The 19738-nt window shown below is 40.1% G+C and overlaps 1 protein-coding gene across 1 annotated transcript in view; it reads right to left on the minus strand.

The window, feature by feature from the left end:
- AGBL1 (AGBL carboxypeptidase 1) overlaps nt 1–19738 on the minus strand; it is a 520708-nt gene that overhangs the window by 95852 nt on the left and 405118 nt on the right. Inside the window, 2 exon segments of the mRNA XM_007194366.3 lie at nt 4897–5073; nt 9500–9631. Coding sequence (XP_007194428.2) covers nt 4897–5073; nt 9500–9631 — 309 coding nt within the window.

A 19738-nucleotide genomic window follows, 5' to 3' on the forward strand; every position in this document is an offset into this window, starting at 1 on the left:
AACTTCTTAATTTCTTGATCATGAGGTAGAGAGAAAACAAGGGTAGTTATCATTTGTTTGGGGATTCACAGCACAGAAATATGGAGACAGAAATAAAAACCTCTTTTTGGTTCTTGGATCTAAATATTCTGTACTTTCTTGCCTGGACCAGTGTACTAGGTTGAATAGGTCTCCCCAAAATTAGTGTCCTTCCAAGAACTTCATAATTTGACCTTATTCGGAAACAGGATTGTTGGAGATGTAATTAGTTAAGATGAGGTCATACTGGAATAGGATGGGTCCCAAATGCAATATGACTGGTGTCCTTATAAGAAGAGGAGAGAAGACACAGAGACAGAGGCAGACAAGTGGAGATGGCCATGTGATGACAAAGGGAAGAGATTGGAGTGATGCATCTACAAGCCAGGACACATCAGAAGCTAAGAGAAAGCCCTGGACCAGATTCTCCCCTAGAGCCTTTAGAGAGTATGTGGTGATACCAACACCTTAATGTTGGACTTCTAGCCTCTAGAACCATTACAGAATAATTTTAAGCCACCTAATTTGTGGTAATTTGTATGGTAGCCGTGGGAAACTAATACACTCAATCTCTCTTCTGGCCCACAATAGCAGTAGAGCACCAGTGCAGGAGGCCCTGTACCTAGCTGCAGTCTCTCATTCTGTGTGGGCCATGTTCCCAAAACAGCTAAGGGGAGCAGAATGTGAATGAGATGGCACCGGGAGGCTTGAAAGCCAAGTTGAGATGATTAAATTTCTTCTATGAATTTGTCCCTATCAAACCATCTTCAATAGCTCAAGTGCTTAGTTCCAACATTTATGCTTTCTAAGTTAAGCCTTTGTGAAATACTGTTATAATTTGTTTTGCAGAAGGATTTTTGGGGAGCTCTCACCATAACAACACCTATGAGTGGTGAGGAAAGCAGAACTGGGCAGAGGAGGATGTTGAACCTCAGTGCAATTGCTACAGAGGTCCCCACCGACCCTACAGGGAGTTCTGGAGCTGGAATGGCACCCCCTTTGGAGTTTTCCCAACTAGGGCTAGGAGGCCAGGCCATTGTAACCCCACGTAGACCAGCCATTGGATGCAGGCTCACACAGAGGAGCCATGGCTTTGGTCAAGGCAGTTTCTGCCAGCTACAAGTAACTTCTGGTGATGGACACAGCTGTGAGCCACTGGGGAAATGAGCACCTCTTCAGGGGGATCTAGGAGGTACATCCCAACATCTCTCACATGCACAGTGGATGTCTTCTTTTCTAATCATCACCTGTTATTAGAATGTGGCCATATGAAATTCCACACCAGGACTAGAATCACCTTACTCTGGGAAAGAATCCATTAGATGCTCTCAAATCATGTATATAGTGACAGGCCTAAGAGGTCTCAGAGTTGCATTCTTACTCATTTCCCTCTCTCACCCATGCATTTTCCATTTCCACCAATTACAGCAACTCTTAAAAATCTCCATTTTAGAATGGCTTCTAGTCATATTTGGACCATGGTGATTTCTTCTCCTTTTTCTAATTATCCATGGACAGAGGAAAATCATCTGACCCTACCTGGAAATCACCATTCATTTGCTCACTTATCCATTTAGTCATTGGTCAGTCAACATAGATACGTAACACCTATTCTATACTAAAGAAGGCACTGAGTATAAAAAAATGAGTGAGGAGATTGTCAAAGGCCTTACACGTCACGATGAGGAGTTGGATTTTCTCTAGACATAATGAGGGTTATGGGCAGTATTTGACTTGAATAGGTTTGGGTTACTGAAAGACCCCTCTGTTGGTGGTAAAGAGGATGGATTGCTTGAGGGTCCACAATACAAGGCAAGCAGTTGCAGGTAGGGAATATTAACACCCAGTTGAGTCACTCTTCAAACCTCAGCTGAGTCACCCATCTTCTGTCCTTCCTCTAAGACCCTCTTTGCCATCCCATGAGTCAGCAGCACTGTCAAGGAGCATGTCAACAGCCTGCTTGGGTGGGAGCTTTTACATCATCTTCCTAAGCCACAAGCAGCCCACGGGACCCAGTCACATGGCTTTGCATGTGCAAACACACCATGCATGTGACTCCAGGTTGCAAACAGTCAACTCAGTGTGAAGTACACATCTGTCCACATAGAGTCTGAAAAATGACTCTAAAAAATGAGCCCGCAAAGGACACATCATTCCATTTTGGCTTTTCCCTTCAACAGCCTCCACAGCTTTGGGCCAGTCCCTAATATGGAAAGTAAATCTCTCAGTGGATGGGACTTCCACATTAAATACAAATTATGGATCAAAGCATATAACTTAGCAGTAGAGACCATATCCCCCAAACAACAAAAGCTGGAGAAGTTTTTTTTTTTTTTTTTAAATTAGCCAACTATAGACTGGAAAACAGAAGGGAAAATGTCATATTAATAATTATTATTTGAAGGTGATAGCTTATATTCTTTAATGTAGTTCCAACATAAATGTCACTGTAAGAAATCATATTTCATTTCAGTACTAACAGATCAGGTACTTAGTGTGCTGGGAGAAATGATTGGAACTACGTTAAAGCTGCGTTAACCAGAGAAACTGCAAAAATGTTTATATTCTTATGAAGGCAGGAAGGAATGCCCCTCGTGGGTATACTTAAGTATCTTCCATCTTTTGTATAAATGGTAATGCTAAACAAAAAATGGAAAGATGACCTTAGAATAATAACCTCAGGACCCAACTGGGACTCAGCTTCTCAATGTACAAAAATCATTTGCAGTATGTTCAGGATGGAAATTTCTATACTGCTTTATAGCTCATAGACTTCAATATATACCTCAAACAAAAATCACCAAAACACCCAACTCTGGGCTGGTTTCATTTCCCCAGGGTGCCCCGCCACCCCCCCATATATAAAATTACTCACCATCCTCTTGGTCACTGTCTGCAATTCTGCTCAGTTACTCGACAATGTTTGTAAGGACAGAAGAACAAAGGGAAGGGGGAAACCTATCCATTCAGAGAGGTGTTTCATACAGAGAATAGGATTTTTAAAGCAAAACTAGATCTGGCACTGTTAGGGCTTTTCTCTAGTCAGTTCCTTCTCCATTCTTCCTTATAGAGACCCCACGCAAAGGCCATGTGGAAAATTTCCCAGGGCAAATGCTGAGCCCATATCTGAAAGCTGTCCCACTGGACAAGCCTCTTTCACTGTCATTTCCAACAGCTAGTATGTATGTTGCATGGAAGACGAAGAGTTGGTGAGGGCCTGAACCTATGAGTCATTTAGTTTTCAAGCAACAGCTTCAAGGGCCTTGGAGTGTCTGGTTGATTTACTGTGAATGGCATTGATACTTATGTGACTAGAAGCTGTTAGCCTGAATTGGTGCTTGGAGAAACAAAGTCAATGAAAGTCACAAATCCAATAAATGTGAGGGATGCGTGGAGTTGTCTTCAAGAAGCATACAGCTAGAGAGGCACAAGTCTATACCCATAAGGTCTTAGAGTCACAGTATTCCAGGCTTATTTTTTTTCCAGTCCTATGGGTTTTGAATGTCAAGAGAATGAACAGATTCCTGATGATATAACCTCCAGTTATATTTGTATATGTATTTTCTTTTGGCCTTTACAAAAATTTTGTCTAGTAGGAAGGAGACGAATCCTTATTAATATCTGCGTTTGATATATGAAATGTATAGGTTCGATAGAGGTAAGCAGTTTGCAGCATGGCTGGTAAGTGGAAGAGTGAGGTCTTTGGATGCCCAATCCCATGCCTCTCCAACAAGCTCACTCTTCTTATTCTGCATTGGATTAATGTGGATAAATAAGGATTAATTCAGTCTAATAGTTTATTAATTCAGTAATAAAAACAATTCTTTCAAGCCACTGTGTAGACAAACTAACTGGCTATTTAACAGAATTAATAGGTCAAAATGGGTGGTTCAGTAACCCTGTGTTGAAAAATCTCTTTGACCAGGTGGGAAGTTAGAGAATGTTCATCACCTGTCACTCCCTGGACTGCCTTTGATAGTTAACAGATTTCCACAAGCACCAGATTATGGCGATGCCAAGCATTTCCTAGCAGTTCCAGGAAAGTATCAAAGCCAACACAATGAGCTTTAAGGCTGGTGAGGTCCAGGTATTCTTGAGGTTGAATAGAAGTCACCAACGAGTAGTCTTTCAGCTTGCCTAATGAATTTAAAAGAGTCTATTACCCTGGCACTGTCACAATGTCCCTTATTTATGCTCCTCTAGTGGGGGAGTGGGACGAGCAGCTAGAACAGCCCGTTGTAAGAGCATTCAGCTGCTCCTACAGCTAACATAGCTGTAGAAAGAATACGATTTATATGAGCCATTTCCCTCAATGTTAGAACTTGAGTCCTAGCCCCACTCATCTTGGGGAGACCCACGTCATGCACACGCTTCTGTTTGCTCTGGTGATAGCAGGATAACAGAGAGCCGCTAATTTAGATAAGCACAGAAGACAGAGAAACACAATCTACATACGTCTTGACAATATCTACATGCTGACCTATGTCTTTTTTATGATGCATAGGGGACTGGTCCCAGTTGTTGCAAAAGGAAAGAAAATGTTCTCATGCATAAAACAGGGCCAGGCAGAGGTTCCATAAAAGCCGGGGGTGCCTGTCTGAGGGAGGCTCCCGTGCCACTTGCTGGCGAGGGCAGATGATGGAGAAACCAAATCAGCAGGCATGCACAAATTGCTTCCAGGATCAACGCAGATTGTGCTGCCAGGGAAGACAATCATTGAACTAGTTCTTCAGCAAGATCAGGGAGCTGGGCCATACTCTACCTGGAGACTTCTTCCTCTTTCAGGCTAGAGAGCAGGAACAAGAGGTGTGTGATAGCTCCGCATCACAGCGTACTGCTGCCAGACAGAAAGCAAGGATATTCCGCAGCCTCACATACCTGATAGGGGCCCTGGTTGCAGCCACAGTAGCTGCTCTCCATGGTGTAGCTTCTGGACACCCCCATCTCTCTCCACACCACTACCCGTGCTGTGGAGGCTCGGGATTTCTCCACGAGGAAGCTGCAGCTGCTTAAGGTGAATGCTGGTGCTAGTTTATCAAGGATTTTGGGAAGAGTCTACAATTAAAAAAAATCAAATTATGATGAGTTGCCGGTGATTGGGGCTATGCATCATAAAAACCAACTTCTCAGTATGTATTAAGCATCTCAATACATTAAACACTTAATATGTGCAACTATAAATCTATCTATCCTGAGTAATGGACACCAATTTTTTTTAATCATTTGAAAGATGAGGAAACTGAGGCTTAGAAAAGTTAGAAAGAAATAGTTCAAGTCCAACTACAAAGTGACTGGAATGGGATCCAAATGCCAATATGGCCAACTCCAAAGAGTATGATCTTTCAACCCCATCTTCCTGCATCACGGTGGACCAAGGTTGCAACGTACATTCAGCCTCATACATTGCTGAGTTGAGTCTCATGGAAAGCCACAGACTTCACAGGGAACTGAAATTTAGAGAGTAGCTCCATCCAGCCTCACTGTTTTCTAGCTGAACTTTCCTTATCTCAGACATACGGGCCATTGATGATTCTTGAGCAGGAGCCCATATAACGTTCACTTGTTTTCTGAGAGACTGGAACTGCCAAAATGAACATTTCAGTCTCATTCTCTGATCCATAAATCTGAAGCTGGACCAATTATAAAACTTCTAAAAATCCATACTCTCTGGATTCATATATACCATCTTTTCCTAGGGTAGAAAAGCTTTATGTGAGATCACTTAATTTCCATTTAGAAGGCATCAGTAGACCCTTGCCACTCTCCGATTGACAGAGAGGTGACTTCTAGTCACTGGACCTTTCCATCCCCCAAAGATGATGTCTCAGAGTTGAAAGTACACCAAGTCTTTGGGACAGCTGAAATACTACACTTAGCTCAGAACTTTTGTGACATGAACAAGAAGGGTTCTCTCACTTCAGTGCTAACAGAATCTCCAAAAACTAGAACATAATATAAAATTATATACATTAGATAAGAAACAGTATAGCATTGGGTCTTTGGACAAATTATAGTGACAAGATGCAGAAGCAGAACAAATTGATGAGAACATAAATTAAGGAATTATTGTTAAGGAAATGCAGCTTTGTTCATTTCTAGAACATAGAGCAAATCTTTTAATATTGTATCTCTGGCTCTTATTGTCATGTTTAACATAACCATTAACTATAATAATATAAGGATTAATATAATTATTATATGATATATGATATAAATATATATTAATGTAATTATTAACATAACCTACTATGATCTCTAAGTTCTTACATAGCCTCCAGACCTAAAGCATCATAATTTTAAGGGAAATGAAATGCTAATGTTATCCTCAGAGTTTCTCCAATTGCCTCCTAATTGATTTTATCTAGCCACTCTTGTCCCTCTCTCCCTGCGATTCCTCACCCCATTTTTCTCCTTCAGAGTACTCGTCACAATTACAGTTAAATTATTGTGTATGTAATTTGTTGTTTATTTTCTATCTCCTCTGCAGCCTAGAAGTTTGTGTCTTGTTCACAGGAAAATCTCTGCACATGAAACTATGCTGCTTGTAGAGGCATAGTTCATAACTATTCACTGAAATAAATGGACTCTGTCAGTCCAGGCCTTTAGAGGACTGCTTAAACAGACATAAATAGAATACATATATATAAGTATATATATATATTTAGTTGCTATATATATATATATAATATGATCAAGAATACATGAATGTAATTATAATTTATCAATGTTTTACCTTGTTGCAAAAACTTAATCTGACATCATTTAAATGATCTTTGCTTTCTTACTTAGGTGAACCTTGTTTTCTTAGCTAGTACAGCCCCTCTCCAAATAACCACATACTCAAATTAATGGCGTGCATCTTGGAGAGCTCTATGAGCTATGATCCCTTCACTGGAGCCTGGAGGATGTGAGATTTACAAAGTGCAGTGGCAGTACCCTCTTACACCTCCATAGCGGCAATTTATCCATTCATTAAATAATGGGCTCCAAACTATCTCATTTACAGTAAAGTCCTCATTGCATTTCCCTTTTGATTTCACACAAATAGATCTATGTCAGAGTGAGCAATGAAGATGATGATAGCTGTGATAACTGGAGGTTGTTTGTTTGTTACGTTCTCTTTTGTAAATGAATAGGAAATTGATGAACTCTACATATGAATTGATCCACTGGAGACCTGCTTCAATGTTTCCTGGGGTTGCCCAGTTTGGGTGGGGCAAGAAGGCTTGGGACATTCAACTCTTCCCCTGACACTTGCTCTGTACCTTAAACTTAATTTCAGTTTCCCAAACATTAAGATTATAATAGATATCTTTTCACTGAATGCTTACTATGTATTTTGAATGCATTAATTCATTTAATCATCACAAGTCTTTGGGGTAAGCTTTATTATTATCTATGAATATTGTTAACTTTCTTTTGGAAAAAGAGAGCTAAAACTCATGGTGACTCTATATTTAAGATTGGATAGTATAGATTCTTTTAGTTTAAGATATACCACTCATAAGAGATAATTTTATATAGGTCAGCATGACCTGCCCAGATGAATGTTTTAATTTATTAAACTAGTTTCCTAAGTAAGATAAAGCAGTTAAGCTTCTTGAGGTTTATCGCCAGTACTCTAGCTGAGCCTTAGTGTAAATAGGACATTGAGGATAAGCTGTTGGTTCTGCTTTAATAGCCTTGGGGGAACTCTACTGATCAGTAGCAGTCATGCTTCTAGTAGACATGAATGAAGAGGGTGAAAAAAAATTCAGGACACAGGGGAAGTAATTCCAGGTGAAATAGTAGTTTGGTGGGTTTTTACCTCTTTTATTACTCACTAACCCTGTAAATGAAGGTATTTCACACACAGTAAATTCATGTATCCAGAATAATAAGGGACTTAGAAGAGGTTGGTACATCGTAACTGTGATATCATGATTTGTAGTAAGAAATATATATTGGTTCTTCACCCCCAGTTCTGACATGAGGTTCCTAAAACATTTGCAAATTCCTATGTGATAAGACTGGTAGGAGAATCTTTCGTTCTAATAAGGCGACTCTGGGTGGACTCCTGAATGATTCCTGAATCAGGGCATATCATCACTTCTCTAGGAAAGAGAGAGGGGTTGGAAATGGAGTTGATAAATGATCATGCCCATGTGAGGAAGCTTCCATAAGATCCAAATAGTATGGGACTCAGGGAGCTTGCTGGTTGGTGAACACATCCATACACTGAGTAGTAATGCACCCTACCCCCAACTCCACAGGTACAGAAGCTCTGGACCCTTCCATATCTACATATATCTTTATCTGGCTGTTCATCTGTATCCTTTATCACATCGTTTAATAAATTGGTAAATGTAAGGAAGTGTTCCCTTGAGTACCGTGAGCTGTTCTAGCAAATAATCAAACCCAACAGGGAGGAAATCATGGGAACCTCTGATTTGTAGCCAAGTCAGACAGAAGTTGTGGGTAACCTGAGAACCTACTACTCGCAGTTGGCATCTGAAATGGGGGAATGTCTCCTGGGACTGAGCCCTTAACCTGAGGGATCTGGTGTTATCTCCCGGTAGATAGTGTCAGAACTGAGTTAAATTGTAAGATATACAGCTGGTGTCACAGAATTGCTTGGAGGAGGGAAAAATCCAAATATTTGGTCCCCAGAAGTGTCATAAATGAAGTGTTCTGTGTAAAAGTAAAAGAGAAAGACACAGGAGGAGAACTAGGTTTTTCCAACACAATAGTTTTTCTCCTTTTCCTATATAAATTTGAAACACAGGCCAGTTTTTATTTTGTGGTTGGATAACTTGGCCTCTTCTACCTCTTCCTAATATCCAGTAAGCAACAGCCTGTTTACTTTATCCTGACAGGAAGAAGTCCTTCCTTCCTTACCTCTCCTTAATCTCCTCTTGGATTCAGTGTGGGGATAGTTGAGCTCCAACTACTGGAACCCAGAAAAAATAGAATTAGGTTCAGCAGGTCACTGTTCTACTTTTTATAGTATGCTCAAGCAGAGGAATGTGGATGGTCTAATGCCTTAAATTTTTTTCATCCCTTCATATTTATTTAAGATCCTTTCCAATTCAGCATCATTTTGCTCCTTCCATAAATATAATACCTAACAGGGGCGGTATTTTCACTATCCTCCTTTTACAGGTGAAGAATGGGGGTTCAGAGAGGGAGTGTTAATGGCTCATAGTCACACAGTTAATAATTATAAAGTTAGGTATTAAGATGAGGTTTCCTGTCTCCAATTCTCATGTCCTATGCACTGTATCATATCATATAGAAAAAAAAAAAAATTCAGAGTAACCAGGCAAGAAGCCATTATTCATCAAAAATGTGGAGAGGTTACACATGCCTTCAACCTGCTTGTACTATAATCCTATAGTTAAGATAATCAAAATGCCTATTTAGGAAAATAATGGTTGAGGCATGTCTCAAAGGCAAGCATATGGACACAAAATATCTGGTGTCATCCACCATAATGACTTACCCTGTAGCTGACATCTTCCAAGAGATTGGATGTGCCCACCGTGGACCCTGCCTGCCACAAAGTCTCTTTGATGCTACAACCGTAAAGGAACACATTCCTTTTTTGAGAGTGACCATGGAAATCACAGAAGACCTACAATGGCCAAACAAAGGAGAAACTAAATCTATTGGTTTCTTACATGTTTAAAATGTCAACTTTCTTAGGTAGATACTGTTTACTTAGCAGAACCAGGCACACGAGGACCACTGGTGACTTTAGCAAGAGTTCTGTTGGTAGAATCATCAGGAAGGAAGGTAGATTGGAAGGTGCTTAGGGTTGAACAGGATAAAAGGAAATATGAGCCACATGTAGCTCTTCTGACAAGTTTACTTGTGACAGGGGAGGACACAGGGCCAAAACTGGAAGAAGAAATAAGAAATAGGCTTTAATAGTTCTTCCATACAGACAGACTCCAATTAATAAATACAGGAGAAATGAAGTAAATAGAAAATCACCATTAGAACGCCTCTGTAATAATTGTTGCTGGTAAGATCCACTGATGGATGCCAAAATTAGTGAGAAAGATTTGTGGAGAAAAACGATTATTTGCATAGTGTCAGAATATCTCCACCAAGATGTTGTTAATTGCAAAAGGAAAAATAGTAACTTTACAATGGAGAAACCCAGCAGACATCACCCTTAACCAAGTGATCAAGGTAAACATCACCAGTAACAGACACATTGACAAAATTCATATTGAAGAAAAGTAAAAATATGACCAATATTTTTAAAATCATCATGGTCATGAAAGACAAAGAATGTCTGAGGGACTCTCATAGAGGAGAAACTAAGAAAACATGAAATCTAAATACAATGGGGATCATGGATTAGATTCTGAAACAAATAAAAAAAATTGGTGGAAAAGCTAGTAAAATCCACATGAAGTCTGTTGTATCATTTATACTATTGCTCTAATATTATTTGTCAGCTTTGATAATTGTACCATAATTATGCAAAACATTAGCATTAGGGCAAACTGGATGAAGTATATATGGGTACTCTGTGCTATTTTTGGAACTTTTCTAAAATTGTTTCATAAAAATGAAACAAGTATGCATCATAATATTTAGTTAAAATCCGGAATGCAAAGTTGGGTTGTTTCAACATCAAAAATAATTCAATGTGATTCACTCCATTTACAGACTAAAGAAAGAACTAATATGATAATCATAATAGATGTATAAAAACATTTGATAAAATTCAATAGACATAAAGGATTAAAAAATAATACACAATCTTGGGACTTCCCTGGTGGTGCAGTGGTTAAGAATCCACCTGCCAATGCAGGGGAAATGGGTTTGATCCCTGGTCCGGGAAGATCCCGCATGTCGTGAAGCAACTAAGTCCATGCGCCACAACTACTGAGCCCATGTGCCGCAACTACTGAGCCCGCGCACCTAGAGCCCGTGCTCCACAACAAGAGAAGCCACCGCAGTAAGAAGCCCGTGCACTGCAACAAAGAGTAGCTCCCACTCACCACAACCAGAGAAAGCCTGTGCGCAGCAACGAAGGCCCAATGCAGCCAAAGAAAAATAAATAAATTAATTAATTAAAAAAAAAAACTCTTTAAAAAAAGGACTAAAAATAAATGAAAATATTTAAAAACTAGATATATTTCATTTAAGAATTTCTTTTGATCCAAAGACACCAGGAAGAATGTGAAAAGGCAAACCAAAGAGTTAACATATGTGCAGTACATATATCCAACAAATGATTCATAGAGCGAATGTATACATACATCAATAAGAAAAAAAGAAGCAACTCAAGTTTTAAATGGGCAAAAAACTTGAATCGATATTTCACAAAAGAGAAGTTCCAAATGGCTATTAAGCAAATGAAAATGTACTCAACCGCATCAATATCAAGGAAATATAACTTAAACACCACAGTGAGATGCCCCTGCATCTAATGGGTTATCAGGACTCCTAACATCATGAAAAGACAATACCAAACGTTGGCTGGGATATGGAGCAAGTGAAACTCTTGAACCCAGCTTGTGGGACTATATCTATACCACTACTGTAGAAAACAATTTTGGAGCGTCTTCTAAAGCTGCATATACACATATTCTAGAACCTGCCCAACAGAAATGCATATACTGGGCACCAGAAGATATCAAGAATATACACAGCAACACTATTTTTAGTAGCCTAAATCTGTAAACAGTAGAATTGATTAATAAATTGTAGTATAATCATTCAACAGAATACTGTCCAGAATTAAGAATGAAAGAACAAGCTAGATACAAAAGAGTACATCCATATGATTTCCTTGATATGACATTCAAAAACAGGCAAAACTAATGCAGTGATAGAAATTAGGATAATGTCTATGTTTGGGGGAAGGGGGACATTACATTATGGTCTGATGTCTGGGTTGCCCGTGGTATTCTGTCTCTCGATTTGGTTGATGGTTACATGGTGTGTTCATTTTGTGAGAATTTATCAAGCTGTAGAGGTGTGATCTGTGTACTTAAAATTAATATATGATACATACACATTTGAGTGTTTCAAAGAGATAGAAGTCCTAGTATTTCCTCACATTTGTTCCTTAGTCTGTAGAAATGTAGTCTTTATGTAGTTAGTTAAGCACACAGGGTCGGTAACTGAAGGTGTTTGTCAAATTTGCTAATGATACAGAATTGAGGACAACTGATAGCAGAGTAAACAAGTAAGAGCAGAAATTACAAGGGCCAAAAAGAGCAGAATTCTTGGAAATAGACAAACTTAAATTGGAGTACGCAGCTCCTACAATTAGATTCTAACAGTGGCAAAACTAAAAGTGACATTTAGCTAAGAAGTAGGTTTTGAATGAGAGATTTGGAGGTTTAAGATGACAGTTTGCTCAGAATGACTCAGTAGCCATGGATGTCAAAACTAATCATAAATTGCTTCTGGAGAAGTAAAGTGGTCATACATAAGGAGAACCATCAGTCCAATGTACCTCATACTGGTCAATTTATATCTCATATAGTGTTTTTTAATTCTGAGTGTGGCCTTTTAAAACAAGCTAGGGTACCTCAGTAGAGAGGAATCTGAAGGCCAAGGAAATGGGAATGTTTATAAACACAGATCGCCTAAAGATACTGGAGATGCTTATCCTAGAAAAAAAGAAGGCTCAGTGGGGTCTTGATAGCAGCCCTCCAAATTTACAAATTTTCCCATTTGAAACATGAATAAATATATTTGCTCTCATTTCAAAGAGCAGAGGAAGGCAAAAGGAAGGAGAATATGTACCATGGATGTAGATTCCAGCTCCATATTAAATTCAGTTGTTGAATATTTATTACCAGCAAGAAATAACTTTCGATGATTATAACTGTCTTGCAATGCTGTGTCACACTTTTAAAAGTTTCCGTTCTCTGGAAACACTTCAGCAAAAGCCAAATAAATTGTTGTCAACGATGTTGTTGGTTGAGAAGTTAGACGAGATGATGGTTGAGGCTACTTTCTGGTAACTGATGAAGTCCTATAGTTCATTGATTGAATAGGAAGCCATTGACAGCAGGAATGTCCCGGGACACGCAAGGTGCATGCATGGAGCCATAAATAAACACACATGTGTAAGAAAAATTAAAAAGGGTAAATAGGTAGGTGGTCTGCCCGGTCATAATGGGAGAAGATGAAAACTCTTGAATAGCTGGTTAGAACTGATAGTCGTGTTGCTTGGGCTATGTAAGCAGGGAAGAATTCAACGATGTCAAGACTAATTTCTGGAATCAAGGTGGTTGCCAGACAAACATCTGTGAGATGAAAGTTTTAAGAACTAAAGGAATTGAAACTGTTCTCCATAAATTTACCTTCTTTTCCTCCCCCTCTCTCTTAATTGTCAATAATAGAATGCTACTATTTTATTGGGTGGGTGGGGAGATTTTTAAATTACATTGCAAATTTCCTGTTAGCAGTAAAGTATTTTTAAGTATTTTTATCTCTTCAAAAAAAAAAAAAAAGATTTTTTTTTTGGTGGGGGGAATCCTTAGTTCATAGTTTCGAGTTAAAAATCTTATGAGAAAATAAATCTCTCTAGAATCTAGAGCCGTGGGTGTTCAAGCCAAAATGTCATACAGAGTTGGGAGGAGGGAGTTGGTCTAATGACAAGACAAATAATGAAAAAGCAGAGCAGAAACAGTGAATGAGCAGAAGTTGTTTTGTAAAGGGTGAGATAATTAAATGTGCAGAGAAAAGCAGAAAACAGAAAATGTGGCCTCAGAGGAGAAAAATGCGAGATGGACAGAAGTGTCTGGGGTTTTGGTGCTTTCCAGTTCTGGTTAGAACTTATTCCAATTTTTTCCTTCAAAATTTCCACCTTGGGTTACTTTAGCAGGTTTCTGTTATGTGCAACAAAAATATACTCTAGGCCAGTGCTTCTCCATCCTGTCTGTGCATTAGAATCTCCTGAGATTTTAAAAATATCAATCCCTAGAGCCCATCTCCAGAGATTTTGATTTAATTGGTCTGCAGTGACACCAGGGTGATGGGATTTTTTAAAGTTTTCCAGGTGATTCTAAATGTGCAGCCAGGGTTGAAACCCACTGTATGGGTCTAGAGTCTAGAGCAGTGGATCTGACATGTTTTCAAGCATCAGAATAACCTGGAGGACTTGTTAAATCACAGACTGTGGGCCACTCCCCAGCAATTCTGTGATGCAAGCAAGTCTGGGTGAGGTCCAGGAATGTGCATTTCTAACAATCCCAGGTGATGCTGATGCCCCTGGGCCCGGGACCAGGCATTGAAAGCCTGTAAAGGAACCAATCAAATCATTGTTTGAGGTTTAATCCTCTACCATCATGAATTTTCCACCAACCTTTATCTCTCATGCCTCAGTTTCTCTCTGTGAATAAACACCCACATTCTTATGAAAAGTGTGCAAACAAATTAAGACTGTGTCTTAGCAACAGATTCCTAAATAAAGCCAGAAGCTATAGGCCTACGTGGTGACAGGTGCTCCTTAGCTGCTAAATGCAACTGGAAAAAAAGATTTGATTGTTTTCTGACTCTTAACAGATTCTGAAAGCTGAGGTAAACAACAAATCATAGACATCCCCACCTGTGGGAATGAGCCCTAGGAGTTCTAGTGGCCTCTGAAAATTCAAAATAAAGGAGGTATTGTTCTACTTGTTGCTCACATGACATCCATAAAAATAAATGCCTGTTAGTTATAAGAAACATGTGTTCCTCTAAATTGCAGGGGGCAATTACAAGACAAATTATCAAGGTATTTCAGTTGAGGAAGCTTTTTCTTTCCTATGGATGACTTTACACTTGTCTACTTCCTTCCGGTAAAATTCTGTAATAGGAAGTGCACCCAGTCATGGCACTCTAACGCCCATGGGTTAATCAATGGCCCTATCTTGCTTATTCATCAACTGAGTCAACAATATTCGCTGGGTGCCTGTGGTGTGGCAGGAGAAATTAAAATTTTAATATAAGGCAGTACTGCCCTCGATAACAATGACAAGAACAACAGTAGTTAATTTATTGAAGACTTAACGATGCTTCGGATACTGTGCTAAACTCTTAATATAGATTATCTCATGATGAAGTAGGTGCTATAATTATCCCCCGTTTTGCAGCTGAGAAAACTTAATAGCAAAAAAACTAAATAAGTAACTTGCCTAGGCTTGCTTAAGTTTGCACTGCTATTAAGTATGTGAGCAAGTAATTGAACCTGAGTTTGCTCTCATCCAGACTCCATGTTTTAAAACACTTTTCAGGTCTATGTTGCCTCTTCCAGGAGCTGTTTTGTTGGGACGATCCCACCAGTGAATAGGTGGTCATATTGCAGTGAGAGGAGAGAGACACACAGGGTTCTCTGGGAACCCAGATAAGGACACGCTGCACAACTCGTGGGGCATTATTCACACTGCACTCTAAGGAGTGGCACCCCTGAAGGTGTATGATGTGGTGGTCCTGGGGTTCTCTAGGGGGTGACGGCCTAAGGTGAGTCCTGCTGAGTGAGGGCTGACCAAGCAAATGGAAAATGAGGAAGAAAGGACTATGGGTGCGAAGAATTGCAATAATTCAGAATAAGACTACAGAGTGAAGGAGAGTGGACCTTAGGTGTAGGCAGAAGTGGACCGTGGTCACATCATTAATGCACGTGCATACCATTCCAGGATGTTTGGACGTTTTCCCGAAGGTGGTGAAGGAACCATCAAAGTATTGGAGCCAAGAGGACCAGCATGATCAGATCACCAGAACAGGAGTGTTAAGAATGGATTGCAAGGACTGAGACCAGGCAAGAGAGATGACAAGGGCCTAGTTTAAGTCAGCAAATGTTAAGTATGGAGAGAAAGGACTTTTGGTGAGAGAGTAAGGAAGTAAAATCTATAGGAATTGGAGACTAAATGGATTTAGGGGCTCAGTGAGGAAGAGGTTAGGAATAATACCTAGATTTCCGGATTAAGTGAATAGACAATATGATGCGCTTTTCCCCAAGGCAAGGAACACGGGAAGAGATGCAGATCTGAAGGTTTCGTTCAGTTAAGTTTTGTTTTGTTTGAGTTGGAGTGGTTAGTTTTGAACTTGTTCACCCTGAGCTAAACTGATTCCCCTGTGTCTCACTTTCTTCATCAGCAAGGTATATAGTGTGGATTGGATTACGATTTTGAAATCAGGCTCTCACGCATCTCCCTAGTGCCTTTCCCAGTGAATTACTGTCTGAGTTAAATTGCAAGGTTAATTTAATTCACGCAAACATGAGTTCCATCATTTCTTGCTCAGCAAAGAGACCGTTCAGGGCCACATTACTATGCTACTCACACGCCTTCACCATCTTTCCCCTCCATTCTTTGGTCCCATCCTGGTTCCTCTGTAAGCTAATTGGGCACCTTGTTCAAGAGGTTACCCACCCCCATCTCAAACACACCTCCCCAGCCATTCGCCCGCTCCCGCGGCTCACCTATCCCTGATTGTTTACTGCTCTGCTTTGCCAGCTTTAAGCTGCTGTGTTTTCCATTCCTGACATCTGGGTCTTGTTCCCGCTTCCCGGCAGCAAGACCTCTGCATTATTTATTCCATCGCCACAAGAAAATGAAGGCGAGGCTAGAGCTCAAAGGAGGCTAATTCTGGGGAATGTGATGGAAACCCAAAACAGCAATGCTTCCAATTAAACCAACCAAGTCTCACTAAAGCCCTGGAGATGCCAGCCTGTGCACAATATCTTGCAGACAACATTCAGCCCAAGCTCTTGAGTAGAGCAAACCTTTCTATGCGGGAAATGCTATTGGTGGCATGTTCAATTATCCAAGAACCCTGTTTGCAAGACCACATTTCCCAGTCCTTTTACTGACAGTCATGCTCTCTTCTTACCGAGTGTTTCATCTGAGTTATCAGCAACATCAGTCATGGCTGAGGCTAACCACAGAGGGCGTGCGCAGCACTTATCCCTATAACTACCTGAAGGAAGATTTGATGCTGCTTTCCCTTTCCTAAAGTGAGAGACTTTCACTTAAATTGCGTCACTGTGGGCCAAAGTTCCAACATGGCCTTAGAAAAGCAGCCTTTACTTACAAATCAGTTTTGTCCCCCTCCAATGTCTAATTTGGGGTGAAAATTTTTACATTTCACTCAGTAGAACTAACGGTTAGTAACTAACCGGTTATGAGATTTCTCACAGTGGGACCCCTTTATTACATGTTATAAAATGCTGGAGGAGGCTTTCTGCCATTCCAATGTTATGTATTATAATATAATGGCCTTCCTTCCAAAATATTTCAGTTACATTGAAAGAGCACATGTACATTAATGCAAAATCATGCAGTCTAGTCCGAGGCTTTGTTTTGTATGTAGCACCCTCCTGGGAAGTAATAATAATTTTAATCCCTGCTGTTTGTTTAAATGCTTGATACATGCCAGTCACACTGCTAAGGTTTTACATACATGTTTAATCAGTATAAAATTCCTGAAAGGAGGCTATCATTCACATTTACATATGAGGCTCAACTTTTACTAAGGTTAAAGGAAGTTAAGTGATTTGCACATGGCCTCCCATTGAAAACCCATGTGTTTTATCTCAAACTTCGGATTGGTCTGGCTCCAAAGATTTTTCCAGAACAAAATATTATAAAACATTGGATTTATCAATGATAAAGTGCAGTATAACGAGTCTGTCAGTTAACAACATTAAGAGTGAATGACAAGGCTTACCCTGAGGTCTTGCCTAAGCTGATTTCTACTCGCTGCCTCTGGCCAGCTGTCCCTCCGTGAGCAGGGAGCTTAACACCCCAAGAGGGTACTTGTGCAGTGAGGCCTTGGCAGGCTCCCCAGCAGTTAAAACTGCTCTTTTTCTCCAGCTTTAGACATTGAAGGGAGAGAAGCAGCAGTCTGGCCGCCACCTTTGGACACAGTGCCTGCAACCTATCAGCCTGGGTGAGGCCTCTGCCATCTATCTCACTCAGTTGCAGGTACTAAAGCTCTCAAGGTAGAAGCATTAACCTACCCACTTTGTGTGACAATGTCAATTAGGGTAGATAGCTTATCGGGAAGCCTGTCTTCACCAGAAGGTGGGATCTAGACTAGTCTTTTTGACCCATGGCAGATTTCCAAATTGTCTGGATAAACCTAGGGAATGGGGTATGAACACTGACCCACCACCATGCCTAGCCAGTCAATAAAAGGAAGCTTGCCTCCATTTCCTGATTTGCAATCCTATCTTGGAGGACTGTTAGTTGTCTTGGACCCTAGGCTGGACTGTACTTTGGGCTTGGCAAACCCTACTTTCTGGGACTAGAACTTTGAGCTCTATGCCCAGTGCCATTGGCCATGATCATCCCTGCCTTGCTCTCTCACTAGAGTCTTCCTTGGACATAGGTATTTAGCAGATGAAGCACAGGTCTCCCCATGTCTTCATCTGAAGCCTGTTCTGACTTGCAGCGCACCCTCACAGAGTAGACCTTTATGGCATAACTAGTCCATCTGGCCCTGTCTCTTGCCTTCCTCCCATTTCCACCAGCGCTGAGCAGAGGCACCTTCAACTAGGCTGAAGGGAACACTGATCCAGGCAAACACCCTCCTATTTTCCCCTCTACCTCACCTCCTAACCTCAGTCCATTTTGCAAAAAATGAAAAAGAGGGAATTTTCTCAGACTTCTTTGAAAAATCTAACTGGCCTTCCCTGTAGCATATGGAGAACCCCAGGTTTCAGGTCCCTGTGATACACAGAAGTTTCATTGGAGCTACTAGTCAGAGAGAAGGGAATATCCCCTTTGCTTTCCAACATAAGTTTATCCAAGAAACCTTAGCAATTCACTTAAATGTAGAGTATTTACATCTGTAAAAACACCTACAGGATTGACATAACACACTACTCTATATAAAATATATAACTAATAAGAACCTACTATATAGCACAGGGAACTCTACTCAATACTCTGTAATGACCTATATGGGAAGAGAATCTAAAAAAGAGTGGAGGACTTCCCTGGCAGTGCAGTGGTTAAGAATCCGCCTGCCAATGCAGGGGACACATGTTCGAGCCCTGGTCCGGGAAGATCCCACATGCCGCGGAGCAACTAAGCACGTGTGCCACAACTGCTGAGCCTACGCTCTAGAGTCTGTGCACCACAACTACTGAGCCTGTGCTCTAGAGCCCGTGCACCACAACTACTGAGCCCACATGCCACAACTACTGAAGCCCATGTGCCTAGAGTCCATGCTCCACAACAAGAGAAGCCAACGCAATGAGAAGCCCATGCACCGCAATTAAGAGTAGCCTCCGCTCGCTGCAACTAGAGAAAGCCCGCGTGCAGCAACAAAGACCCAACGCAGACAAAAATAAATAAATAAATAAATAAATAAATTTATTTTAAAAAATTAAAAAATAAAATTAAAAAAAGAGTGGATATATGTATAACTGATTCACTTTGCTTTACAGCAGAAACTAACACAACATTGTAAATCAGCTAGACTCCAATAAAAATTAATTTAAAAAATAAAAATTACAGATTGTATGCATTCTCTTTTTATCATTTAAAAAAAACACCTACAAAACATGGTTTCTGGTTTGTTAAAGAAGCATTGTTCAATCTTTATTCTGATAGCATGGGAACAATTTTAAATAAAAAAAAAAATGGAATCAAATTATTATTATTATTATTTTTACCCAGGACCTCCATGGTTTTTTTTTTTGGTTTGGGGATTTTTTTTTTTTTCCCCTACTATATCCTCAAATACAAAAAGAGGAGAATTCTAGATTCAGTAC

The sequence above is a fragment of the Balaenoptera acutorostrata genome, chromosome 3, assembly GCF_949987535.1.
Source record: "Balaenoptera acutorostrata chromosome 3, mBalAcu1.1, whole genome shotgun sequence".
Taxonomy (NCBI): domain Eukaryota; kingdom Metazoa; phylum Chordata; class Mammalia; order Artiodactyla; family Balaenopteridae; genus Balaenoptera; species Balaenoptera acutorostrata.